This window comes from Centroberyx gerrardi, chromosome 1, assembly GCF_048128805.1.
Source record: "Centroberyx gerrardi isolate f3 chromosome 1, fCenGer3.hap1.cur.20231027, whole genome shotgun sequence".
Taxonomy (NCBI): domain Eukaryota; kingdom Metazoa; phylum Chordata; class Actinopteri; order Beryciformes; family Berycidae; genus Centroberyx; species Centroberyx gerrardi.
Genome location: NC_135997.1, coordinates 37,926,906 through 37,947,186, shown reverse-complemented (window position 1 = coordinate 37,947,186; position 20,281 = coordinate 37,926,906). Strand labels below are relative to the sequence as shown.

At 41.6% G+C, this 20,281-nt stretch overlaps 2 protein-coding genes across 2 annotated transcripts in view; both read right to left on the bottom strand.

The window, feature by feature from the left end:
* LOC139933341 (uncharacterized) overlaps positions 1–20,281 on the bottom strand; it is a 41,017-nt gene that overhangs the window by 18,481 nt on the left and 2,255 nt on the right. Inside the window, exon 3 of the mRNA XM_078283344.1 lies at positions 3,507–3,830. Within this exon, the coding sequence (XP_078139470.1) occupies positions 3,507–3,830 (324 nt within the window). The remainder of the gene's footprint in view (positions 1–3,506; positions 3,831–20,281) is intronic.
* On the bottom strand, positions 8,360–12,748 carry LOC139933334 (chymotrypsin A-like). Its single transcript, XM_078281816.1, has 7 exons — positions 12,283–12,748; positions 11,466–11,569; positions 10,570–10,649; positions 10,067–10,145; positions 9,805–9,985; positions 9,142–9,275; positions 8,360–8,573 (listed from the first exon to the last, which is right to left on the bottom strand). The coding sequence occupies exons 1-7, from the start codon at positions 12,332–12,334 to the stop codon at positions 8,412–8,414; spliced, it is 792 nt and encodes a 263-aa protein (XP_078137942.1). The 5' UTR covers positions 12,335–12,748; the 3' UTR covers positions 8,360–8,411.

The following is a 20,281-nucleotide window of genomic DNA, read 5'->3' as shown; positions in this document are numbered from 1 at the left end:
GGTTGCTGTCAAAAGTTCAGGTTGGCTAGCGACTGGCCCACACTAACAGCAGAGGGCCCTTTACCCTTCATCTGTTCTTTTTTTTGTAACACAGGACAAACTGCAATGAGGTGGCCAGGTTCATGACAATAAAAGCACGCACGGTTTTCACCCCCGGGGGAAAAGTTGCCCCGAGAAACTCTTGGTGAACGCGTTCTTCTATTGTCACGTACCGGGGATTCGCGACGCACGGGAGATGGAAAAACACTCTTGTGAGTTAAAGCAAACTCATCTGCCAGAACAGCAGCTCCAGCCAGAGACGCAACCTTTTGTTCGTTCAAATACACGACAATGCGCTCTGGCAAGCACTTTTTAAACTCCTCCAGAAGCACAAGCTCTCGCAGCTGCGCGAAATTCTTAGCTTTACTGGCGTGACACCATTTATCAAAAAGCACTCCCTTCTCACGCGCGAACTCAACATAAGTCTGGTTGACACTCTTTTCACATTTTCTAAATTTTTGTCTATATGCTTCAGGCACCAATTCATATGCACGTAACACAGTAGCCTTAACAATCTCGTAATCCAAGCTCTGTTCAATTGTGAGGGTGGCACACACCTCCTGAGCTTTCCCTACCAATTTACATTGAAGCAATAATGACCAAACATCCTTTGGCCAATTCAAAGTGGCTGCAATGCGCTCAAATGCGTTGAAATACGAGTCCACCTCAGACTCCCTGAAAGGTGGGACCAGTGCAATGTGCCTGCTCACATCGAAGCTTCCACGGGGAGAGTACGGGGTTTGCTGCATGACAGGTGAATGGGGAGCAACACTAGGCTGGCGTTCCAGCTCTAAAGCCTTCACCCTAAGGTGCATAGCCTCCACCTCCAACTCCCGATTTCTCACCTCCATTTCTTTAATGCGGAGAGCCAGCCGGAGCTCCTCAGCCGCCATCCCTGACGTAATAGGAGGATCTGTGGGAGTAGTGGGAGTGACGGGCGGCACTAGACCTCGGAGCTCCACGTCACTTTTCCCTTCTCCCTCTGGAGTGGATGAACCCTCAAGCAAACCCCCCTCCTCCAGCTTCTCAACCACGAGCTCTCTCAGCTCCTCTTTCCTCGCATTTACCGGCACTTGCACATTAAACAAATTCGCAATGAGCATCAAATCCACTTTTCTACATTTATTCACTTGCTGCAAACTAGGATTTCTTGCAAAACAGTCCAAATCGAAATCCATAGTGCCACTCAAGAAAAAAAGTGTCAACCAAAATTATGAAACAAAAATAGGTCAAAATACCTACCGAACCTACCCGACGAAACATGAGAAAAGAACGGACGAGCCCCCAATTTATGTTACGCCCGGCCTAGGGGAAAACCGAGCATAGCACAAAAGTGACTCCCCTCTTTCCCCACTCCCAAAGATGACCAGTGCCACAGCAGGTGCAGTCCAAACAGAATTGATTTATTAAACACCTCTTCAATAAGGTAGCAAAAGCGTCGGGGGGAGCACAGCCAAAATAACAAACAGAACGATCTCTAATGAAAAATAACTAACTTACCTAACTTAAGCAAGCGAAAACAAAAATACAAGCAGCTTACCTGCCTCCCTAACATAAACAAGAGAAAAGAAAACAAAGAAAAAGGCTTCTCACCCCTACGGCTACCGGGACTGCTCTTTCAGAAGGTATATACAGATTTAACAACAAGGACAGTCTACAACACTAGGTCAAGGAAGGAGATCAATCGGTGGCCCAAACATATATTAAACATGACATGATTACACAAGCTCAGTGGTAACAAGCCAAGGTATGTGTTCAATGTAAGCCGTACTGTCTGTTGGGTTCACCGTACGCTCAACACATCTGAGGGTAAACTACAGCATATCGGTTTCTGAATATCCCACCTCTACAGCTGGCTACATATACTGTATGTGCACAACACTACTGTACATGCAAAAGATGAAATTCTTATAGCACTCTAAATGTAATGATGATGAAAAAAGTTGTTTTGGACCTTGAGCTGTTGAGTTTTTCATTTTCATCCGAACACAGCAGATTCCCACCACAGACACTAAGAGAAATATCGTTGCTGACAGTAAACGAGCTATGGCCGGGATGTGCTCTGTTCAAATGACAAGAGATCAGGTGTTAAGTTAACCTGTTAATGAAATGTGGTCTCAAGGAGATGTAAGGACAAATACAAAATGGAAATGACGTTAATGAAACCACTGCAGCAAAATGAACCATCTTACTAATGTACCATGGGTCTGTGCTGGGGAGAGCCACGGTTTGATTGGAGGGTCTAAAGGACACTATGATGCCAGTCTGCTTACCCATGGTGGATGCCTCAGTTTCTTGGATTGTGCTTGTGGCTGTTGTTGTTGGATTCGTTGTTGTTGGTTTAATACACAGGGTATTTGTGGCTGCAAGCACCCACTGCGATACGTACGTCCCATTGGATAAGGTGCATTCAATGAATATGAGAACACGGTAGGCATGTGCATGCAGACTGAGTACCCATGGTGAGTCTGCAGTGTTATCATAATCAGTGTCATGTTCATCAGCGTCACACATTTTCATACTCACGTTCTGGCTCACCTTCACAGGCTGATATGTTCTTGCTTGCAGTGGCGCTGCTGATGTGATTCTTGACCGAGCAGACGAGCTGTCCCGACAGGCCTGGTTTCAGAGTGATGCTGTTCGTCTCATTATCACCGGAGACGAGCTCGGCGTCCATCGGCGCGTGTCCGTTCAGAGTCCAGCTGTACTGAGGACTGTCCCCCTCACAGGAGCAGGACACCCTCATCTCCTCCTGGGACAGACACTCAGAGGCCAGCAGGGGGGAGGACACGGGGGCTGAGGGGAAAAGACTCAGATCAGTTTTGACTTTTCCAGAATCTGTCAGCTTTTACAATGCAATTAGAGTCATGTGGTGGAAGTCAGTGTGTCATCACTGTTGTGTGAAAACCTCCAAAATGTCAACTTTTCAGGAACTCAGAAGAACAGCCTTGTGTTTAGTTTGACCACCATGTTTTTTTTGGGTTCATCCAGTGGGTTTTGAAATGGTTTCATAAAACCCAAGAGGATGGAAAATGTATGTAATCCTTCAATTGAGGTGAAAACATGAAAATCACCAAAATTGGAGAAATACGTTTTTCAAATGACAACACTGATGTACAACTATATTCATGTACAATGTTTCTATTTTCAGGTGTGCATTTGTTTGCAATGCTAAAATATAAACACAGGATAAGAATTTGTCAACTAGTTTAATATTGCAGAATATTTTTTAAATAATTTATTTATAATTAACATTATTACTGACATTGTATTATAAATGTATATATTAATCACACATCATATTACTGACAGTTAAATTACTGACATTGAGTATTCCCATAAACCCAAACAGAGACAGCATGTCCTCCACTTTGTGCTGCAAACTAACAAGTGGCTATGAGATACTGGAATATGTGGCCTATCATTATTTCCAATTTCTCCAACGGTTCATAAGAGTAATTATTTACCTTGAATGGACAGTTGTAGTTTTCGTGTTGCAATACGCTGTCCATGTTGATTAAAGATGCGAAGGGAATATTCAGCATTGTCAGTCCAGCTGATGTTACTTATCCTAAAAGTTCCATTACTGGGAGTAAAGGAGGATCTGCTTTTTAACTCATTAACCACAACCTTATTATTTTTCACCATGAAAACTGTGAAATTTTTGTTCTTTATCCATTTGTATGCACACATTTCTGAGGCCTGAGTGATCAGTCGGAGAACCACAGTTCCTCCCAGAGCTCCGAAACATTGAGCTCCATTCTGTCTGCCGTCACAGTAGGTTTCCACACCTAGAAATTCAAAAAATAAGACAAAAAAAGTAAATATCACAATCAATATCCATATCTAAGATTTGAGGTGTGGGAAAATATTCGTGTATTGAATATGAAACAGTGTATAGGGGTATATTGTGAGTAATAGGTTTGCTGTAGCTGACTGTGTCAGACCACAGTATGCAGACAGGAGGTTCTTCTTGGGAAACACAGCCACACAAACACTGAGACTGTTCATTTAACCCCATGTTCCCTGACTTTAGCTGACTTTCCCCTTAAATTTCCCCTGAAGCAGCTTCAAAGTTAGAAAAAAAACCAACTTCCTATACAACTATGTCACATCCATATTCTGTATCTGCTCATTCCAATGCTTTCTTGAAGCTCTAGCTGCTTATATTGAATGAAATATTAAAATGCAAGATGCCATGTTTTTATGGCTGCACCATTACATCAAATGCAAAAAATGTAGATGTTTGTGCATCATTTTCTACACATTTCCCTGTAATTCAGCTTGACACATTTGGTGTCTTTGGAAAACTTGTTATCTTGACTAGAATTTAAAATAAAGTTCTGTGGGTTTGAACAAAGCTCGGCCGTGCGACCTGCGTTTGTAATGATGGAGCCAGCGGCGGGGGCGGTAGGGAAGAAGAGGTTAAATGGTGAGACTGTTGCAGCCTCCCACTGTCTCGCCTTGGAAGTTCCAATGCTACAGTTTTTTACTCATGGTCATGCAGAGACATTAATATGTTCTTGAAACTGATTCTATGTGTTACTATATATCTATACTGCTCAATAGTATTTGATTATTCATGACTATTTTCATTGCATTTTGTGATTGAGTTAATCCTCGTAGTATTGTTGATCTTCTATACTCAAAGACAGGAACTGTCGAAGGCCAAGATGTCCAGTCCTGAAAGTATCATTGAATACATTAATGTGCAGTGGGCTGTACTTGTGATACTGTATATCAATACATACTTATGTGAATTCATTCCTGAATTCCTACACCATTGCTACTACAAAATAATTTAATAGTAAAAAGCTATTGAATGTTAAAGGATCTCAAATATCACTTTCACACTAGTTGGGAATTGATTTAAAATTAATATATCAACAAAAGTGGGCAATTCTCCAGAACACACAGCTCATTTCCAGCCAGGGAAGCTCATTCAGCTTCAGAACACACTCTGATAAAGATTAAACTATACTCATGACTATACTTTATCAATAATTATCTTGTATTTATATTCATTCACCATTATGGATTACTGGTTCAACACAAAGCAGCTTATTCACACAATATACAATCATGAATATTAATACGTGACAAATAGTGAAACAGCTCACCATGAGAGACTCCAAGTAGCATCATCAACAGTCCGATCACAGCTTCCATGTCTCTGTTCACCCTCAGCTGAGCCAGTCGCTCCTTTCAGACAAACTCCTCTATTTCTAACTGTACACCCTAAAACACCCTGCTGCTGAGGAGAAGTTAGAAGAAAAAGGAAGTTTTTCAGTCTCACTTAAGTAGTCACAACCAATTGCCTTTGTGTGTTAAATAGACTGAATGGAGGAGAGGTGTGTATTCTTCCTTCATATTGAAAGAGGATTTGAGCAGGACAGGTGAGACTTCTAAGGTTCATGTGCATATATAATAAGGCAGTAATCAAGTAACAATAATAAAAATATATACTCCTAGAAGGGACTGTATTAAGCACACGTTAAGGACTTTTCCGTATCAACCAAGCAATCTTAATTTAAGTATATATTTTGTATTAGTATTACAATTAGTATTAGTCTTGGCAGTAGTAGGATTAGTAATCCTATATCATAGTCATATAGCTGTGTGGGCATTGCCAAGAGCTGCAGACCTCTATGGACGCCAGAGGCTCCATTACAGTCACTCTCCATTTGAACATTGCTCTGTAGAAAACATCTTGCAATTCAATTGTATTCCTCTTCATTCCTCTCAGGTCTGTTTCTGTCATCTGCATGGGAGCTCATCATCTATCTGTCTATATTCAACATTTTCTGGCTCTGCACTCTGTTCACACGATGAAGTCAGTCATATATCTGTCGCTTCATTAGATGTCACTTCGTTAGATGGCCTCTAGAGGGCGTCTTTGACTAAGAGTTGGCCTCTCGTCTATGGGTTAAATGCCACATTCAGTCCCACACACTGATAAATGCCACTGACTCCCACTCTCCGCCGATTTACAGATATCCACGTCTTCTGCTGCCCTACAAACTTTAACGGCAGGTAACGTTATCACCTGTGGTATTTAAGTTACGTTAGCCGCGGCGACACTGATCCGTTATCTCCGTTCATTTCAATTCATTTTCAAAAATAGCTGTCTGTTATCCGGACAGGACTGATGATGCGTCCATCTCCATCAGATTTCCATCCGTTTTCACAGACAGAAAGTTCAACCCAGTTCAACCTGTAGGCATTCCTACATCTGTTTTGGAAAAAATAGCGGCAATCACAGACACAGCAGTACAACCAAAACAAAGATAAAATGGAAAAAGCCTGCTATAATGTTGGGATGACTGTAGGTTTTCCAGGTCAGTTTCTTATTTAATACTGTATAGTCTGTTTAAGTATTTTCCCCCTAAAATTCACCAGAAATTATCATTTCACAGCTGTTCTTTAAAAAACATCTCCCGTGGGGGCCATACCCCCCGACCCCCCTAGAGGGTTGGTGTTGTCAGGGTCGATGCATCTCAACCCCTCCCAGTGTTCAAACCAAAGTTACGCCCTTGTACTCACCACATGGTAAAGGAAGTACACTAGGCTAGCTGACTGATTATTTCAGTTCCTCATTTTTCATACTGACAGATACCAGGCCTGGTGTTCGGTTCAAACCTGTTGCCAACAAACTGTGGTTCAAATTCAAACAGTTATTTAAAGTTCAACAACTTGTGAAAAGGCACTTGCAGAAATAAACACTCACATTTTATGTACAATATCCAGTGTATGGATTTAAGAAAAGCAATGTTTAATATAATATCCATTTAATATAAAACCTACTTCAGTTTTAGTTGAACTCTGGCAAGGGTTTCTGAAGCTTCGTTTAATAAGATCAAGATACGTCGGTCACTAGTGATCGGTTCAGATACGTCGGTCACTAGTGATCGGTTCAGATACGTCGGTCACTAGTGATCGGTTCAGATACGTCGGTCACTAGTGATCGGTTCAGATACGTCAGTCACTAGTGATCGGTTCAGATACGTCGCTCACTAGTGATCGGTTCAGATACGTCGCTCACTAGTGATCGGTTCAGATACGGCGCTCACTAGTGATCGGTTCAGATACGTCGGTCACTAGTGATCGGTTCGGGGAAAATCGACCCCCCCACACAGAAAACGGCTAACGAGGAGGAAATCTCAGCTGAATAATGGAGTGGAACCAGATGGACGTTCAGTCTGAAGATCAGACTAAATAAGTACCATGTACTTAAACAAAAGTAAAACATGGAAAATCAACAGTAGGCCTACATGAATTTCAAAATGGGATCTCATTTTTTAACCTCACATTTGAACATGATGAACATACACACATCAGAGGGGTTTGTGATTAAACCTTGTGCAAAACCAAAGTGTAAAATTAGATTTTATTCACAGTGATATGCCAGATCTTAGGCTACTATTGTGATGCAGTGCTGTTGGCCTTGTTGTACAGGACAGGTTTAAATCTGGAAACAACAGAAGAATCCCAGATGCAAAACCAAGAGGATGAAGACTTCAGCTAGTCATTACAGTGATTACAGCATTCAACTCTATAGATATTTTCCTTCCATATTGGAACAATAAAGAAGGCTACAGCATTTTTATATACACAATGCCTATGCCTTACCCATTGCATTTTCAGACTCAACATATAAAAGAATGTCATCTGCATAAAGTGATATTTTATGTGCCCACTCTATAGGCTATAGAGTGGGCATCCTTGTCTTGTTCATCTGCCCAAAGATAGTGGAGCTGAGCAAATACCATTGATTGAAACCGTAGCCTTGGGATTACTATAAATAGGTTTTATAAATAGGTTTATAAAAACAAACTTAAATTTTGATAAAACAGAGAACAGAAAAGTCAACTCAATTCTGTCAAACGCTTTCTCTGTATCCAGTGACAGCAGCAGAGAGGCTGTCTGACTATTATTCAATCAATTCTCCAGGGAGTCTGTCTGGTCCTGGTTCCTGTCTGGTCCTGGTTCCTGTTGTTGTGTAGATTTAACAACTGCAGGAACCTCCTCTGGTGTGAAAGGGGAATTAAGGAGCTGTTGATCAAAATCTGATAATGTTAATGGTATGATTTTTAAAAAAGAATCATTTCCAAATTATGTAGAAAATTACAACCGATAATAGCAAAAACACAAATTTTTCCTATTTCTGGCATCATATTTGCATTAGGGCGTGTTGGGTCTGCCAGTAGTGCAACACTCCCCTGCTGCAGCTTCATAGACACATATAAACTTCACACACCCTCCTGCTTCACACTGGAAATAAATTCTAAAAACAACAGACCACAACCAGCTTGTAGCTAGACTTTCATTTTATTGATTGTCTGGATGAAACTGAAAACAGTATGAAGGTGGATTTAGTTGGCGGCGATGGTCTGGTCCATCCAGGCGCGCAGCTCGGTGACGCGGGCGTACACGCCGGGCATTGTGGGAGTGCAGGTTCCGCTGCCCCAGGACACGATACCGACCAGGGTCCAGGCTCCGGCCTTCTGGCAGACCAGGGGGCCGCCAGAGTCGCCCTGAAACACAGCAGGAGGAAAACCAGTCGCACCAAAACATCAAGCAGTGATGCTGATAAAGCTGCAGGAGAACTGAGCTGCTGCACCTCTGGCTCTAATGCATGTGATGCTGCTGTGAGGAAACATATGCAGCAGGTCTGAAACTTTTATCTTTGCATGTGTATTTTCACCTGGTTTCTGTCTAATTTGTGTTTTTTTTCCTTGGGGTGAGATGCTTTCACTGTTCAAGCCCATCAAGGTTCCTCTGTGTCACCTGCACAGTTTGTATTTCTTTTCCTCTCTTTTTCAACTACTTTATTTGTGCAAATAACTAAACTGAACTAAACCTAAAACAAATAAAAAGCTCAGTAAACGAATCATGACTCTGGATGTATGTATGGCAGTGTTGCACTTTGCATTGTCTCTCCACTGTACATATGTACTCTGCTCTGTTGAACTGAAGTTGATGTTGTAAACGTCAGAACATTTTCTTTTTCTATCTGTACTGAAGTATATTCTCCCGGTCTGACTGTGCGGCGTTGAAAGGGACTTGACATCAAAATGGCCGCCGTCCGCCACTGTCACCCACCATGCAGGAGGAGGCTCCGGAGGCTCCGGCGCAGATCATCAGGTCGCTGATCTTGTTGCCCCAGAAGCGACGGCACTGCTCATTGGTCAGCAGGGGGAGGGCAGCCTGCTGCAGCAGGGCGGGGGTGTCAGGAGCTGCAACATACAAGATTTAAATCAGACGACTGAACCAAGCTAATCATTATCCTGTGTGAATGTGTTTCATGAAGCACAGAGGTTGGGAGGGAATTCATGAATTACATGAAGTCTCTACATGATACCAGTCCCATGTGAACAGGACAAGACTGATCCGGTTTGTTTAGGACTTTAGAAAAACCCAGATGAAGCCCAGAGTTTTCAGTCCGGCGGTGTCCGACCTGATCCACGGAGGGACGAGAGTCTGCAGGTTTTCCTTCCAGCCTTCCGAGTTCCTCCTCTCTGCTTGAAGCTGCTGATCAGTGAAATCAGCTGCTGTAGTTTGGTTGGAAGGAAAACCTGCAGACTCTCAGCCTCCATGGTTTAACTCCACTGTTTCAGAGTGTGTGTTGTGGCGGTCAGGCTCACAGTGTGAATGTGTGTGTAGATGCAGCTGGTCTTCAGAGTGTGTGTTGTGGCGGTCAGGCTCACAGTGTGAATGTGTGTGTAGATGCAGCTGGTCTTCAGAGTGTGTGTTAGCCTCCCTCACCGTTGTGGCGGGTCAGGCCCCAGCCGGAGGTCACGCACTTCATGCCGCCGGGGAAGTTGTCTCCGGTCTCGGCCACACACACCGGGGAAACACGCACGCCCGTCTTGGCGGGGCTGGCCAGCTTGATCAGCAGGATGTCGTTGTTGATGGTGTAGCCGTTGTAGCGGGGGTGCTTGAACACCTTCGGGGGGAAGCGGGAGGGTCAGCTGGTGGAACAGATATAAATATATTCTATATTCTATCCGGGACAGACAGAGTTTACCTTGCCAACCTTCATGACCTGGATGTCCTCAGCGCTGGAGGAGCGGTCGTGTTCACCCAGGATCACACGGTGGGACGTCCTGCACCAGACAGCAGACAGCAGTTCAGTTCAATCTGATTCACTTCAATTCAGTGATATTCTACTCTACTCTGTCCTATTCTGTTCAGTTCAATCGTATTCAGTTTGATTAATTTCATATCAGCTCAGTCAGTTCAGCTCAATACAGTTCAGTGTTTTCCCCTCCACAGCTATTTGTCAAAGCAACAAATAAAAGAAAATATTCTGACTTCACCCTTTCCCTTTCCATTTATTCTCATGACTCCTTTAAATTCATCTTTTATTTAAAATGTAGATGATTTGACATTAAACTGTAACTGTAGACAAATAAACTGGCTCATTGGAATACATTTACAATACGTTTTGATTTTGACATTTCCGATCGATATTGAAATTTGCTATTGCCCCAGAGCAGCAGGCTTCTTCTGCTCGTTGCCTCGACTTACTTGACGTTGCAGTGAGCAGCCGTCACAACCCAGTTCTCACTGACCAGAGAGCCGCCGCAGAAGTGGAAACCGGTGTAATCCTGGGATCAAAACACAGAACGGTGAATGAGACAGAAAGAAATCCAGATAGAACTACGAGCAGTGAAGGTTTACTGTGGTCTGCAGCAGCGCTCACTCTTTAAACCTCCTGGACTGATTCAAGCTCAAGGAGGTTTGGTTCAGTTTCTCCTCAGGAATCAATAAAGTTCATCTGATTTTATTCCTTCTGTAAATTTCTGACTGTTTTTTTCCCAACAAAGGAAGAAGGCATTAACTTAACCAAGTCAACAAAGTCAACGAAGCAGCTTGTTACAGGCCAGTTATGTTTGTCAGTGTGTCTGAACAGTTAGTGGGTCAGTTTGTTTTTATACTGCTGAAGGTTTGGTTTATTAAGAACAGAACAAAAATCTGTCCAACTCAGTTTCAGAGTTTCATTCCAAATTGAGATTTCCATAATCTGAAAATGATAAATAATGTCTGGCATAGAAATATAACTCATTATGAGATGCTGCTGAGGTTATAAACCAACCTGAGGCCTTAGACTACACAATACTAACATTTTGGAGACTAAAACCATTCTTATTTATGAAATACAGAGTAATGAATTACAGCAAGCAATTCTTTTTTTTCTAAATTTGTATTAGTTATATTTTGCATTCCTGAAGGCAAAGTAATATTTTTCATGCAACAGTTTGGCTGCATGTCAGCTGCTGTGTGTTGTCTTTATAGTTGAAATTAAATGAACTGCTGCCACCTTGTGACAGAAGTATGTAATCCAATAATTTTAAATCAGCATTTGATGTGAACTGATGTGTGTGTTTAATCAGCAGGAAGTGTGTGTGCTGCGGTGTGTTTACCTGCAGGGAGACCTGCCAGGGCCAGGAGTGAGGCACCGCCTCCTCACCGTTCACGATGCGGGAGTAACCAGTGATGACTGGAGGGATGGCTGGGGAGCCGCAGCCTGACACACACACACACACACACACACACACACACACACACACACACGCACACACACACACACACACACTGCTTATTACACAGCTAGCAGCAGTCAGTCCTGCTGGACTGATACATGCAGAAAACATTACTACAATCTGAAGGCAGACAGTTAGACCGGCTGACAAAACACAGCAGCAGTCAGAATATTAAGGATCATACAGCAACTTAAATAACTGTTACTATATAATATATAATATATAATATATAATATATGGATAGATCTACAACTTCATCATTGATTCTTTATTTTTCAATTCACTTGTAAGTTTGCTTCGTGGACATTTTGCATCTAACTCCAAACTTATTTACATTTTCACACAAATGAAATGTTTCATAATATCATGATCATACTTAAGGAAAAATAATCCACAACTCTGATAATCTGTTCTCTGTCGTGTAAACCTGTGAATATTTCTGTGAAATGTCAATATGAAATTAGTCAGTGTATTGCTTCATCATATGTTTTTGGATTACATTTACATTTATATCTTTACTAACAATTCCTCCCTGTAGGATTAATAAAGTTTCCATTTATCATCCCAGAAGGACTGACTGATCTGTCCAGTGCCACTCTGCTTGACAATTAATTTTTTTTAAAGTTTACACCACACACAGATAACTGAAACATCCTGATCTGAATGTAAAACCCTTCCTGATGTGTGAGCAGCTCACCGTAGGCGGCGCCGGCGAAGGCGAGGCAGGACAGGATCCAGAGGAAGGCCATGTTTTCAGCTTGGTCCTCTGCAGCCTCCGCTCCTCTTTTATACCCGAGACGTTCACCAATTATTAACCCGCGTCAGCGTAATCCCGGCCGGGAACACGCGTGTTGTCGTTCCTCTCTGCCCGGACTCAGCTGCTGATAATCCACATTTTCCCAGACGTGTTCAGAGCGAGGAGGAGGCTCGGGGTTTAGTTCTTTATCTCTGTTTCTACAGACTCAGCCGAACTGGAGAGACTTCAACACAATTTAGATTTCTCTTTCTTGTTATTTCGGCATGTTGTCTTGTTGAGGTTCTGGTTTCTGTTGTCTCTGTTGGTCATCTTGATTTTTTTTCTCACTTTCTCTTTAGTTTGAGACATTTCTGTGTCTCACCCACACAGTTTGTACTTCTTCTCTCCTTCTTTCACTAAACCCAAACCTCACTGGACAGAGCAGGACATTTACTGACACTGCAGGTAACAGTGCTCCATTCCCCCAATGACAATGTATGCAGTTAAAGTACACTTATGTTATGTTATGTTAAGTTGCATCACATTAAAATGTATCCAGATGCTGTGTACAGAGTAAAGCCAATATTGTGTAAATGAAGTGTGTTTTTATAAAGGCTGTCAGGAAGACTGTAAATGTTACATTGAAATGAATGACAGTAAGTTTTTACAGTAACCCATCCAAAAGCAATTTTCAAAATCGTTTGAAAATGCATTAGAGTTAGAACTTGATTTTTAATATTTATAAGGAGAAGCAGAGAGACCCGGGTTCAACCCCCCCAACCTGCTGAAGTGACCTTGAACAAAACACTGAATCGCTGCCAGCTGCAGACCCTGACCTCCATGTGTGTGTGGGAGGGAGTACATTATCCTGAATTTCCCCAAGGGGATGAATAAAGTGCTATCTTATTAAATACTGTCTAACATGCATTAGATTCATTTAAATTTACTTTGTATCCAGAGACCCAAGTTGTTCCGGTGTTTTTAGAATGTGCGGAGTTCTTCTCACACACTATCTCTTTGTTTTTCCCATGATGCAACTGAGGGCATCACAAGGTGCAGTCAGTCAGTCAGTCAGGCAGTCAGTCAGACAGTCAGTCAGGCAGTCAGTCAGGCAGTGAGTCAGTCAGTCAGTCAGGCAGTCAGTCAGTCAGTCAGTCAGTCAGTCAGTCAGGCAGTCAGTCAGTGAGGGATGCTTAGTGAGATAATGCACTTGGTCAGATGGCCTCTAGAGGGCGTCTTTGACTGTGAGATGCAGTTTCCCATACAGAGGCACAAAATCAACTTGGTCAGTGTATAGAAATTGATCTGAATCGATCTCTGATGCTCACATCATGTCATGTTTGTCATTTGGAGATGTGCAGACCAGCAGACCAGCAGCATTGTACTAATCCAGTCTCCACAGAGTGTGAAAACAAAAGTGAAACTTAACATTCCACTATTTGCTCCAAACTTGCCTGTGTTAGTAACGGATTTGTAAACAGTAACACGTCTTCTGCTGCCCTGCAAACTTTAACGGTAAGTAACGTTATTACCTTGTGGTATTTAAGCAACATTATGGAATTAACTAATTGAACCGTGTCGCAGTGTTACAGTGCAAAGAACACACGTGGCGCTGGTCTGTACAGGATCTGTGCTTGTTTTATCTTATTCTGTATGTCTGTAATGTGTTATATACCTTGTGTAAAGCACTTTCAATTGTCTTTGTGTACGAAATGTGCTATATAAATAAACTTTCCTTGTCTTGCCTTGCCTATTGCATTTTCAGGCTCAACATATCAAAGAATGTCATCTGCATAAAGTGATATTTTATGTTCTTGGTTAGTAATTTTCTGACCTTTTTATGTTTGCATTTCTTCTCATACACATAGCTAACGGTTCTGTAGCCATTGCAAAGAGCAGTGGGGATAGTGGGCATCCTTGTCTTGTTCCTCTGCTCAAAGATAGTGGAGCCGAGCAAATGCCATTGGTTGAAACCATAGTCTTGGGACAACTATAAAGCGTTTTAATCAATTTTTTTAAAACTGGTCCTGACTTAAATTTTGATAAAACTGAGAACAGAAAAGTCAACTCAATTCTGTCAAATGCCTTCTCTGCATCCAATGACAGCAGCAGAGAGGCCGTTTGATTATTATTCAAGCAGTTTATCACGTTCAAAAGGCGTCTCAGGTTGTCTGAGGAACGAAGCCTGTCTGACCTGATAAAACCTTCTCCCGTCTCCCTGCAATCACTTCAGTAACAATCTTATCAAAATGAAGGACGCCTGTAGGCTGGTATGAGAAGCACACAGTAGGGTCTTTACTGCTTTGATATAATACACTGATAGATGCATAATTCATTATTTCTGGGACAGTGCTCCTATCGCAACAATTCTCAATCATAGGCATGAGAATTGGGCTGATATGAGACCAAAATGATTTATAGATTTCTCCAGGGAATCTGTCTGGTCCTGGCATCTTGTTTTCAGGTGTAGATTTAACAGCTGCTAAAACCTCCTCCGGTGTGAAAGGGAATTAAGGAGCTGTTGATCAGAATCTGATAATGTTAATGGTATGTTTTTAAAAAAGAATTGTTTCTGAATTCTGTATGTTATGCGTGCATTTTATGGAAGATCAAAAAGAATTTGTACACTATAAAGGTCAAAAACCAAAAAGAGGCCAACTGATGCAAAAAATGCCACAATTTATTTACATAGTGATGAAGTGAAAAAAAAGTGAAAAAAACAAAAGTGCACAGACAGAAAACGTTTCGGTCAAAAGACCATCATCAGTTCTAAAGACAATGATGGTGCATTTTACAACCGATATGATTGAGTCACAAATTTTTGTTATTACTAGCATCATATTTGCAAGTGCGTGTTGGGTCTGCCACTACTACAAGACTCCCATGCTCTGTCGAGACACTTCATATACACTCCTCTGCTTCACACAGGAAATGAACTCCTCTGCTTCACACAGGAAATGAACTCATCAAAACCAGACCACAACGAGCTTGTAGCTAGACATTCATTTTATTGATTCGAAGGATGAAACCGAAAACAGAATGAAGGTGGATTTAGTTGGCAGCGATGGTCTGGTCCATCCAGGCATGCAGCTCTGTGATGCAGACGTACACACTGTGCATTGTGGGAGTGCAGGTTCCACTGCCCCATTTCTGCCTTTTTACAATGAAGGAACAAGGCATTACATCCATAAGGCACTTACTGTATGTTATGTCAGTGGTTCTCAACCTTTTTTGAATGAACGCCCCTCTACCTAATGCCCAGACCTCTTGCTGTTCCCCATCAATTAAAAAGTTATTGAAAACCCTGTATATCAATATCTAGGGGTTCAAGCCCATAGAGCTGTTAAAATTTGAAAGGCCATAGATACAGTCGGCACAGGAGGAAAACGTCATTTCCGTCAGCTGACGTGGGGGAAAACAAATCACTGTGAAGTACTGATCTTGGCGGCGCGATATGAAAACATTCTTTAGTTTTGCCTTTTCTAAAGTCTAAAAACAAAGAATGTTGCCGAAAAGTTGCTGTGTTGTGCATTGCACGGCAAATAAATATAAAAATCCTGAACTTATGTTCTGTGTGATTACAAGAAAACTGAGTGGACACACCTGTGAACACGCCGTGTAGGCTATAGTGAGAAGACAGCAGACAGACAATAATAGCAAAGGAAATACACCCTCCTATAACATATTTATTTGTCATGGGCCAGCAAACATGTTCTGTCAATGCATGAACAAGATTGCAATCAAATTTGTTTTATTGGCATGGCTGCATAAATTCACAATATTACCCATAGCCATGTAAGGAAAGAATAGCAGTAGTTAGAAGTATTAGTAGTATTATTTGCATTCATTTGCATTTTTTGCACTGTCTCTATAGTTTTATAGTAGGCTATGTACATTACCTTCATTAACTCTTCTTTTTAATTATCTTCCTGTAGCCTACTTGTTTTCCTTGGTACTGTTCTGCTAGTTGTTGCTGTGGCACCTGAATTTCCCCAAGGGGATTAATAAAGTGCTATCTTATCTTATCTTATCTTATCTTGTCTTATCTTAATAACTATCATCACACAAGGCATGACGAGCATTCAATCACACTAGCATTTTATACAAGAAATGCAATTTTCTAGTTGTAAATCTAAAATTCCAATAAGGTAGCAGAAAATGTCCAGGAATGACACATCTGGCCATTGTATGGGATCATTCATCCATTCTTTCATGGAGTAAGGACAATCAGTTCATTAATAGTTTTGTGATACATCTAGCCAAGTCCTTTTGACCTAGCTCCTCCATATAACTTATTTTATTCTTTTCCATTATTTGATCAGTAGTTTTTGCATTTTACAATGTCAAATTTGGTGTTTATCCCATTAGTTTCAGTTGGGGGGGAACCGTTGTTTCCCCCCACAGTGACTCCTACACCGTTTGTCCGATTTACACTAAATGTGGTACACATATCCAGCAGTCCTTACTTTACAAATTTGCCATAAGGACCCTCAAGGACCGACTGCAAAGTTTTTGAGATTGAATTTTCTGAAAAACACATTTTTAACATCTCCTCCATAAGCAACCAAGTCAGTAGCATCTAAAGTTGTGAGGGGGCGTGGCCTGTAAGCTAAATTGTTATAACTTCATGACCGATTGTCCAATCATCATGAAACTTGGTGAACATGTTCAAATATGTTCATTAACCATGTGTGCAAAGCCATTTTAAGATTGATCAATAGGGGGTGCCACAAAGGCCAGACAACTGTATCTCCTAGTCCAGATGACGAAATTGCATGAAATTTGGTACACGTGCTCTGGGACCATGTACTCCACAAAATCTGTTATAATAAGTGAGCACCCAAGTGATGTCCACTTTAGTCTCTGTTCTGTATGTATTCTGCACAGTGTAATACATGCAGCTTTTATAGTTAAATGGCATATATGGCATTTTTCATTATTATTATGACATCAAACATTAATATGGGTGCTCACTTATTGAATTTGACTATTAAATACAAAGTAATTGGTTTAAAACAGTATTTCTACCTATTTAAAATCTTGTGCTTTTATTTTGAAGGCTAAACGGCCAAAGCGGAAGTCTTGTTTCTGGTAATTGGAGCTAGTCTTAACTATCGAGGCCACACGCAAACATGACGTATTTTGAAAACAACAGGTAGAGTGGTGATTTCAGCTAAATAATGGTGTAAATGTCTTTTCAAGTCACTTTGGGATCTGTTGGCTTCAAGAGACTTGGATTATGCTGTAAGAGCTGCATGGAGACATTTTATGGTTATTTTCTGTTATTTTTTGAAGACTGAAGACCGGTCTCCAGCAACTTCAGTTGTTTTGGAGAACGCTGCAACGTACTTCAGCTGGCAAGCTCCGGGACTGTTGTATGGACTAACAAACTTTACCCGATTTTCTACTGGCATGGGGGTGAGTAGATAATTACTGAATTTTCATTTTTGGGTGAACTATTCCTTTAATTTGAATATGTATAATCAATCACAGTTCAGCAGAAATTACAATAAGTTCTGGCCAATCAAAAGAGCTACACAGAGTATAAAAAGAACACAGTAATGTCACTAAGTGAAAAGAAAGCCCAGCAGCGCCTTGACTTCCTCCAGAAGCTAAAGAGAGCAAGAGCCCCGGCACCCATCATGTGCTCCTTCTACCGAGGCCCCGCCGAGAGCGTCCTGACCAGCTGCATCACTGTGTGGTTTGAGCTGCACCGCCTCCAACCGAGAGACCCTGCAGCGCATAGTGAGCGCGGCTGGGAAGATCATCGGCGCCTCACTCCCCTCCCTCCTGGACATTGACAACACCCTCCTGGCGCCAGGATTTTTTCTCTCCCGGTGCTAAGGGGGGGCTTGACCAATATGTGGGGGTGCTAAGAAAATAGTCGATTTTCATGACTTCCGAGTTACTTTATAAGGAAGTTCTTGTTTTTTCAATAAAAGCAGATATGGCACACAGCACATTCGATATAAATGTAGTTTTTAATTGAATTTGGCCAAAGAATATTCAACAAAATAGCTATAAGCCTAATACAAGTGACCACAAGTCTTTCACGTGCAAAGGTGAAAGACTTCAGCACGGGCGCTGTCCGGTGCTGAAGTCTTTCAGCAATAACAACACAATACATCCAAAATGCGACAACAACAAGAAGTGCATTTATTCCATATGCATAATCAAACAACTGTGCATTGGTAATAATGTTTCGGATGAAATGGCTATCACGTCAGAAATGAAATTAATAATATCCAAAGTGCAGCCACAACGAGAAGTGCAATGCATTTAGCCTACGCCTGTTAACTGTGCACACACTTGTAAAACGAGCTGGTTATCATCACAATCTTAGTGATTATATTTCTATTGCAAACAAAAATAACTTGTAGGCTGACGATATACATGCGTCCTGCTGTGCATTGGTTATAATGTTACAGAGTAAATATCTATCACAACGTCAGAAATGAAAGGAATAATATCCACAGTGCAGCCACAACGAGAAGTGCATTTACCCTATGCCTGTCAACTGTGCACGCATGGTGTAAAACGAGCTGGCTATCATCACAATCTTGTAGGCCATGTTGTTTTATAGAAGGACGATGCGTCTGTTGTTGTGGTTCAGTGCAAATGATTCTATAATCTTCTGGACATCCAGGGCCTTGGTTCTTTCTGGACAGGTAGGCAAGGTTGCTGAGTCGAGGGTTTGCCCCCCCCCCCCATTTCGACATTTCGATCCTCTGTATGTCCTGTACATATGGCAGAATTGACAATAAAGTTGACTTTGACTTTGAAGTGTCATTAACGGTAATTGCAAAAAGAGGGGACACGCTGAGCCTGGTGAGAAATACTGGCTACCTTAAGCTCGCAAAAAAGGCTTTTTAACATGAGCAAACTATTTAAACTATTGAAATATCTTGATGTCCATTTTATGTCCGTCGGGTCGGAGCTGAGCACTAGTGAGAGCCCTGCACTTGGTGATTTTTGGCGACGGATGACAAGAAGTTAACTTCAGCCTGAGTGCAGCAACGGCTCACAGATTTACTTGGACTGCATATGCAGAACCTGACTGAAGCCCTGCTCTGCGTGCCACTGACAATTTTCTTTACGTTACTGGCTATTTCTGTCTCATTGACACATTAATGTCACCTCAATTTAAAGAGCGCATTTGTTTTGATGAACTATTGCCCTTTTTGACAGAGGGAGGTACTGATAAGTGTTTCCAGCTAATGCCACCCACTACCACCCACTTTGCAGTAGGTGGTACTTTCACTAAACGCACCTTCTCAAACACGTCACATGCAGTATTTTCAATCAAAGCGCAGCCGGTGTGCAGGGAATGGTAGCGACGCAGCCTTATGAAGCATCAATATGGTAAGTTAATATTAATCCACTTGCAGAACATTGCTGAATTCTACCCTAAAAGGACCAGAAGTGGTTTTGCATGTTTTCGCCCATTTACTACAATTCATACATAACATTACTACAGGCCTTTTTCCAAAGCATGCTTCTTGCATAATTCTTTAGATGTTTGAATGTGTTTTTTCTTCCAGTCAGCCATTCATTTCCATGTATTACGGTATGAAAATCAGCATGCAGAGACTTGGAACTTGCTTGAGATCCATCACAGTGAACATCCTGCCTGGGTGTGTTTTTGTCAAAGTTACTGAAATGTTTTGTGGTATTTCATTGATTTGAAAAGTCTCCATGTCTTCTGGTGCGTTCACATGCTGGTGGGAAGCTCCGACATCCTCGATGCCAAACAGCACTGCATTCACATGCTATTTGGTCAATAATGTTGATTCTTATGTATAGATGGAATGACAATAGTAAATGTTTCTACACACTGCCTGTATTGTCCTGATATAGACAGTACAAGCCAAGTGAGTCCTTACAGTAATAACTGATCTGAATATGATTGTTTATTTGTATATTGCTGAATTCTGGCTACACAATAGATGAAAAGCAATCA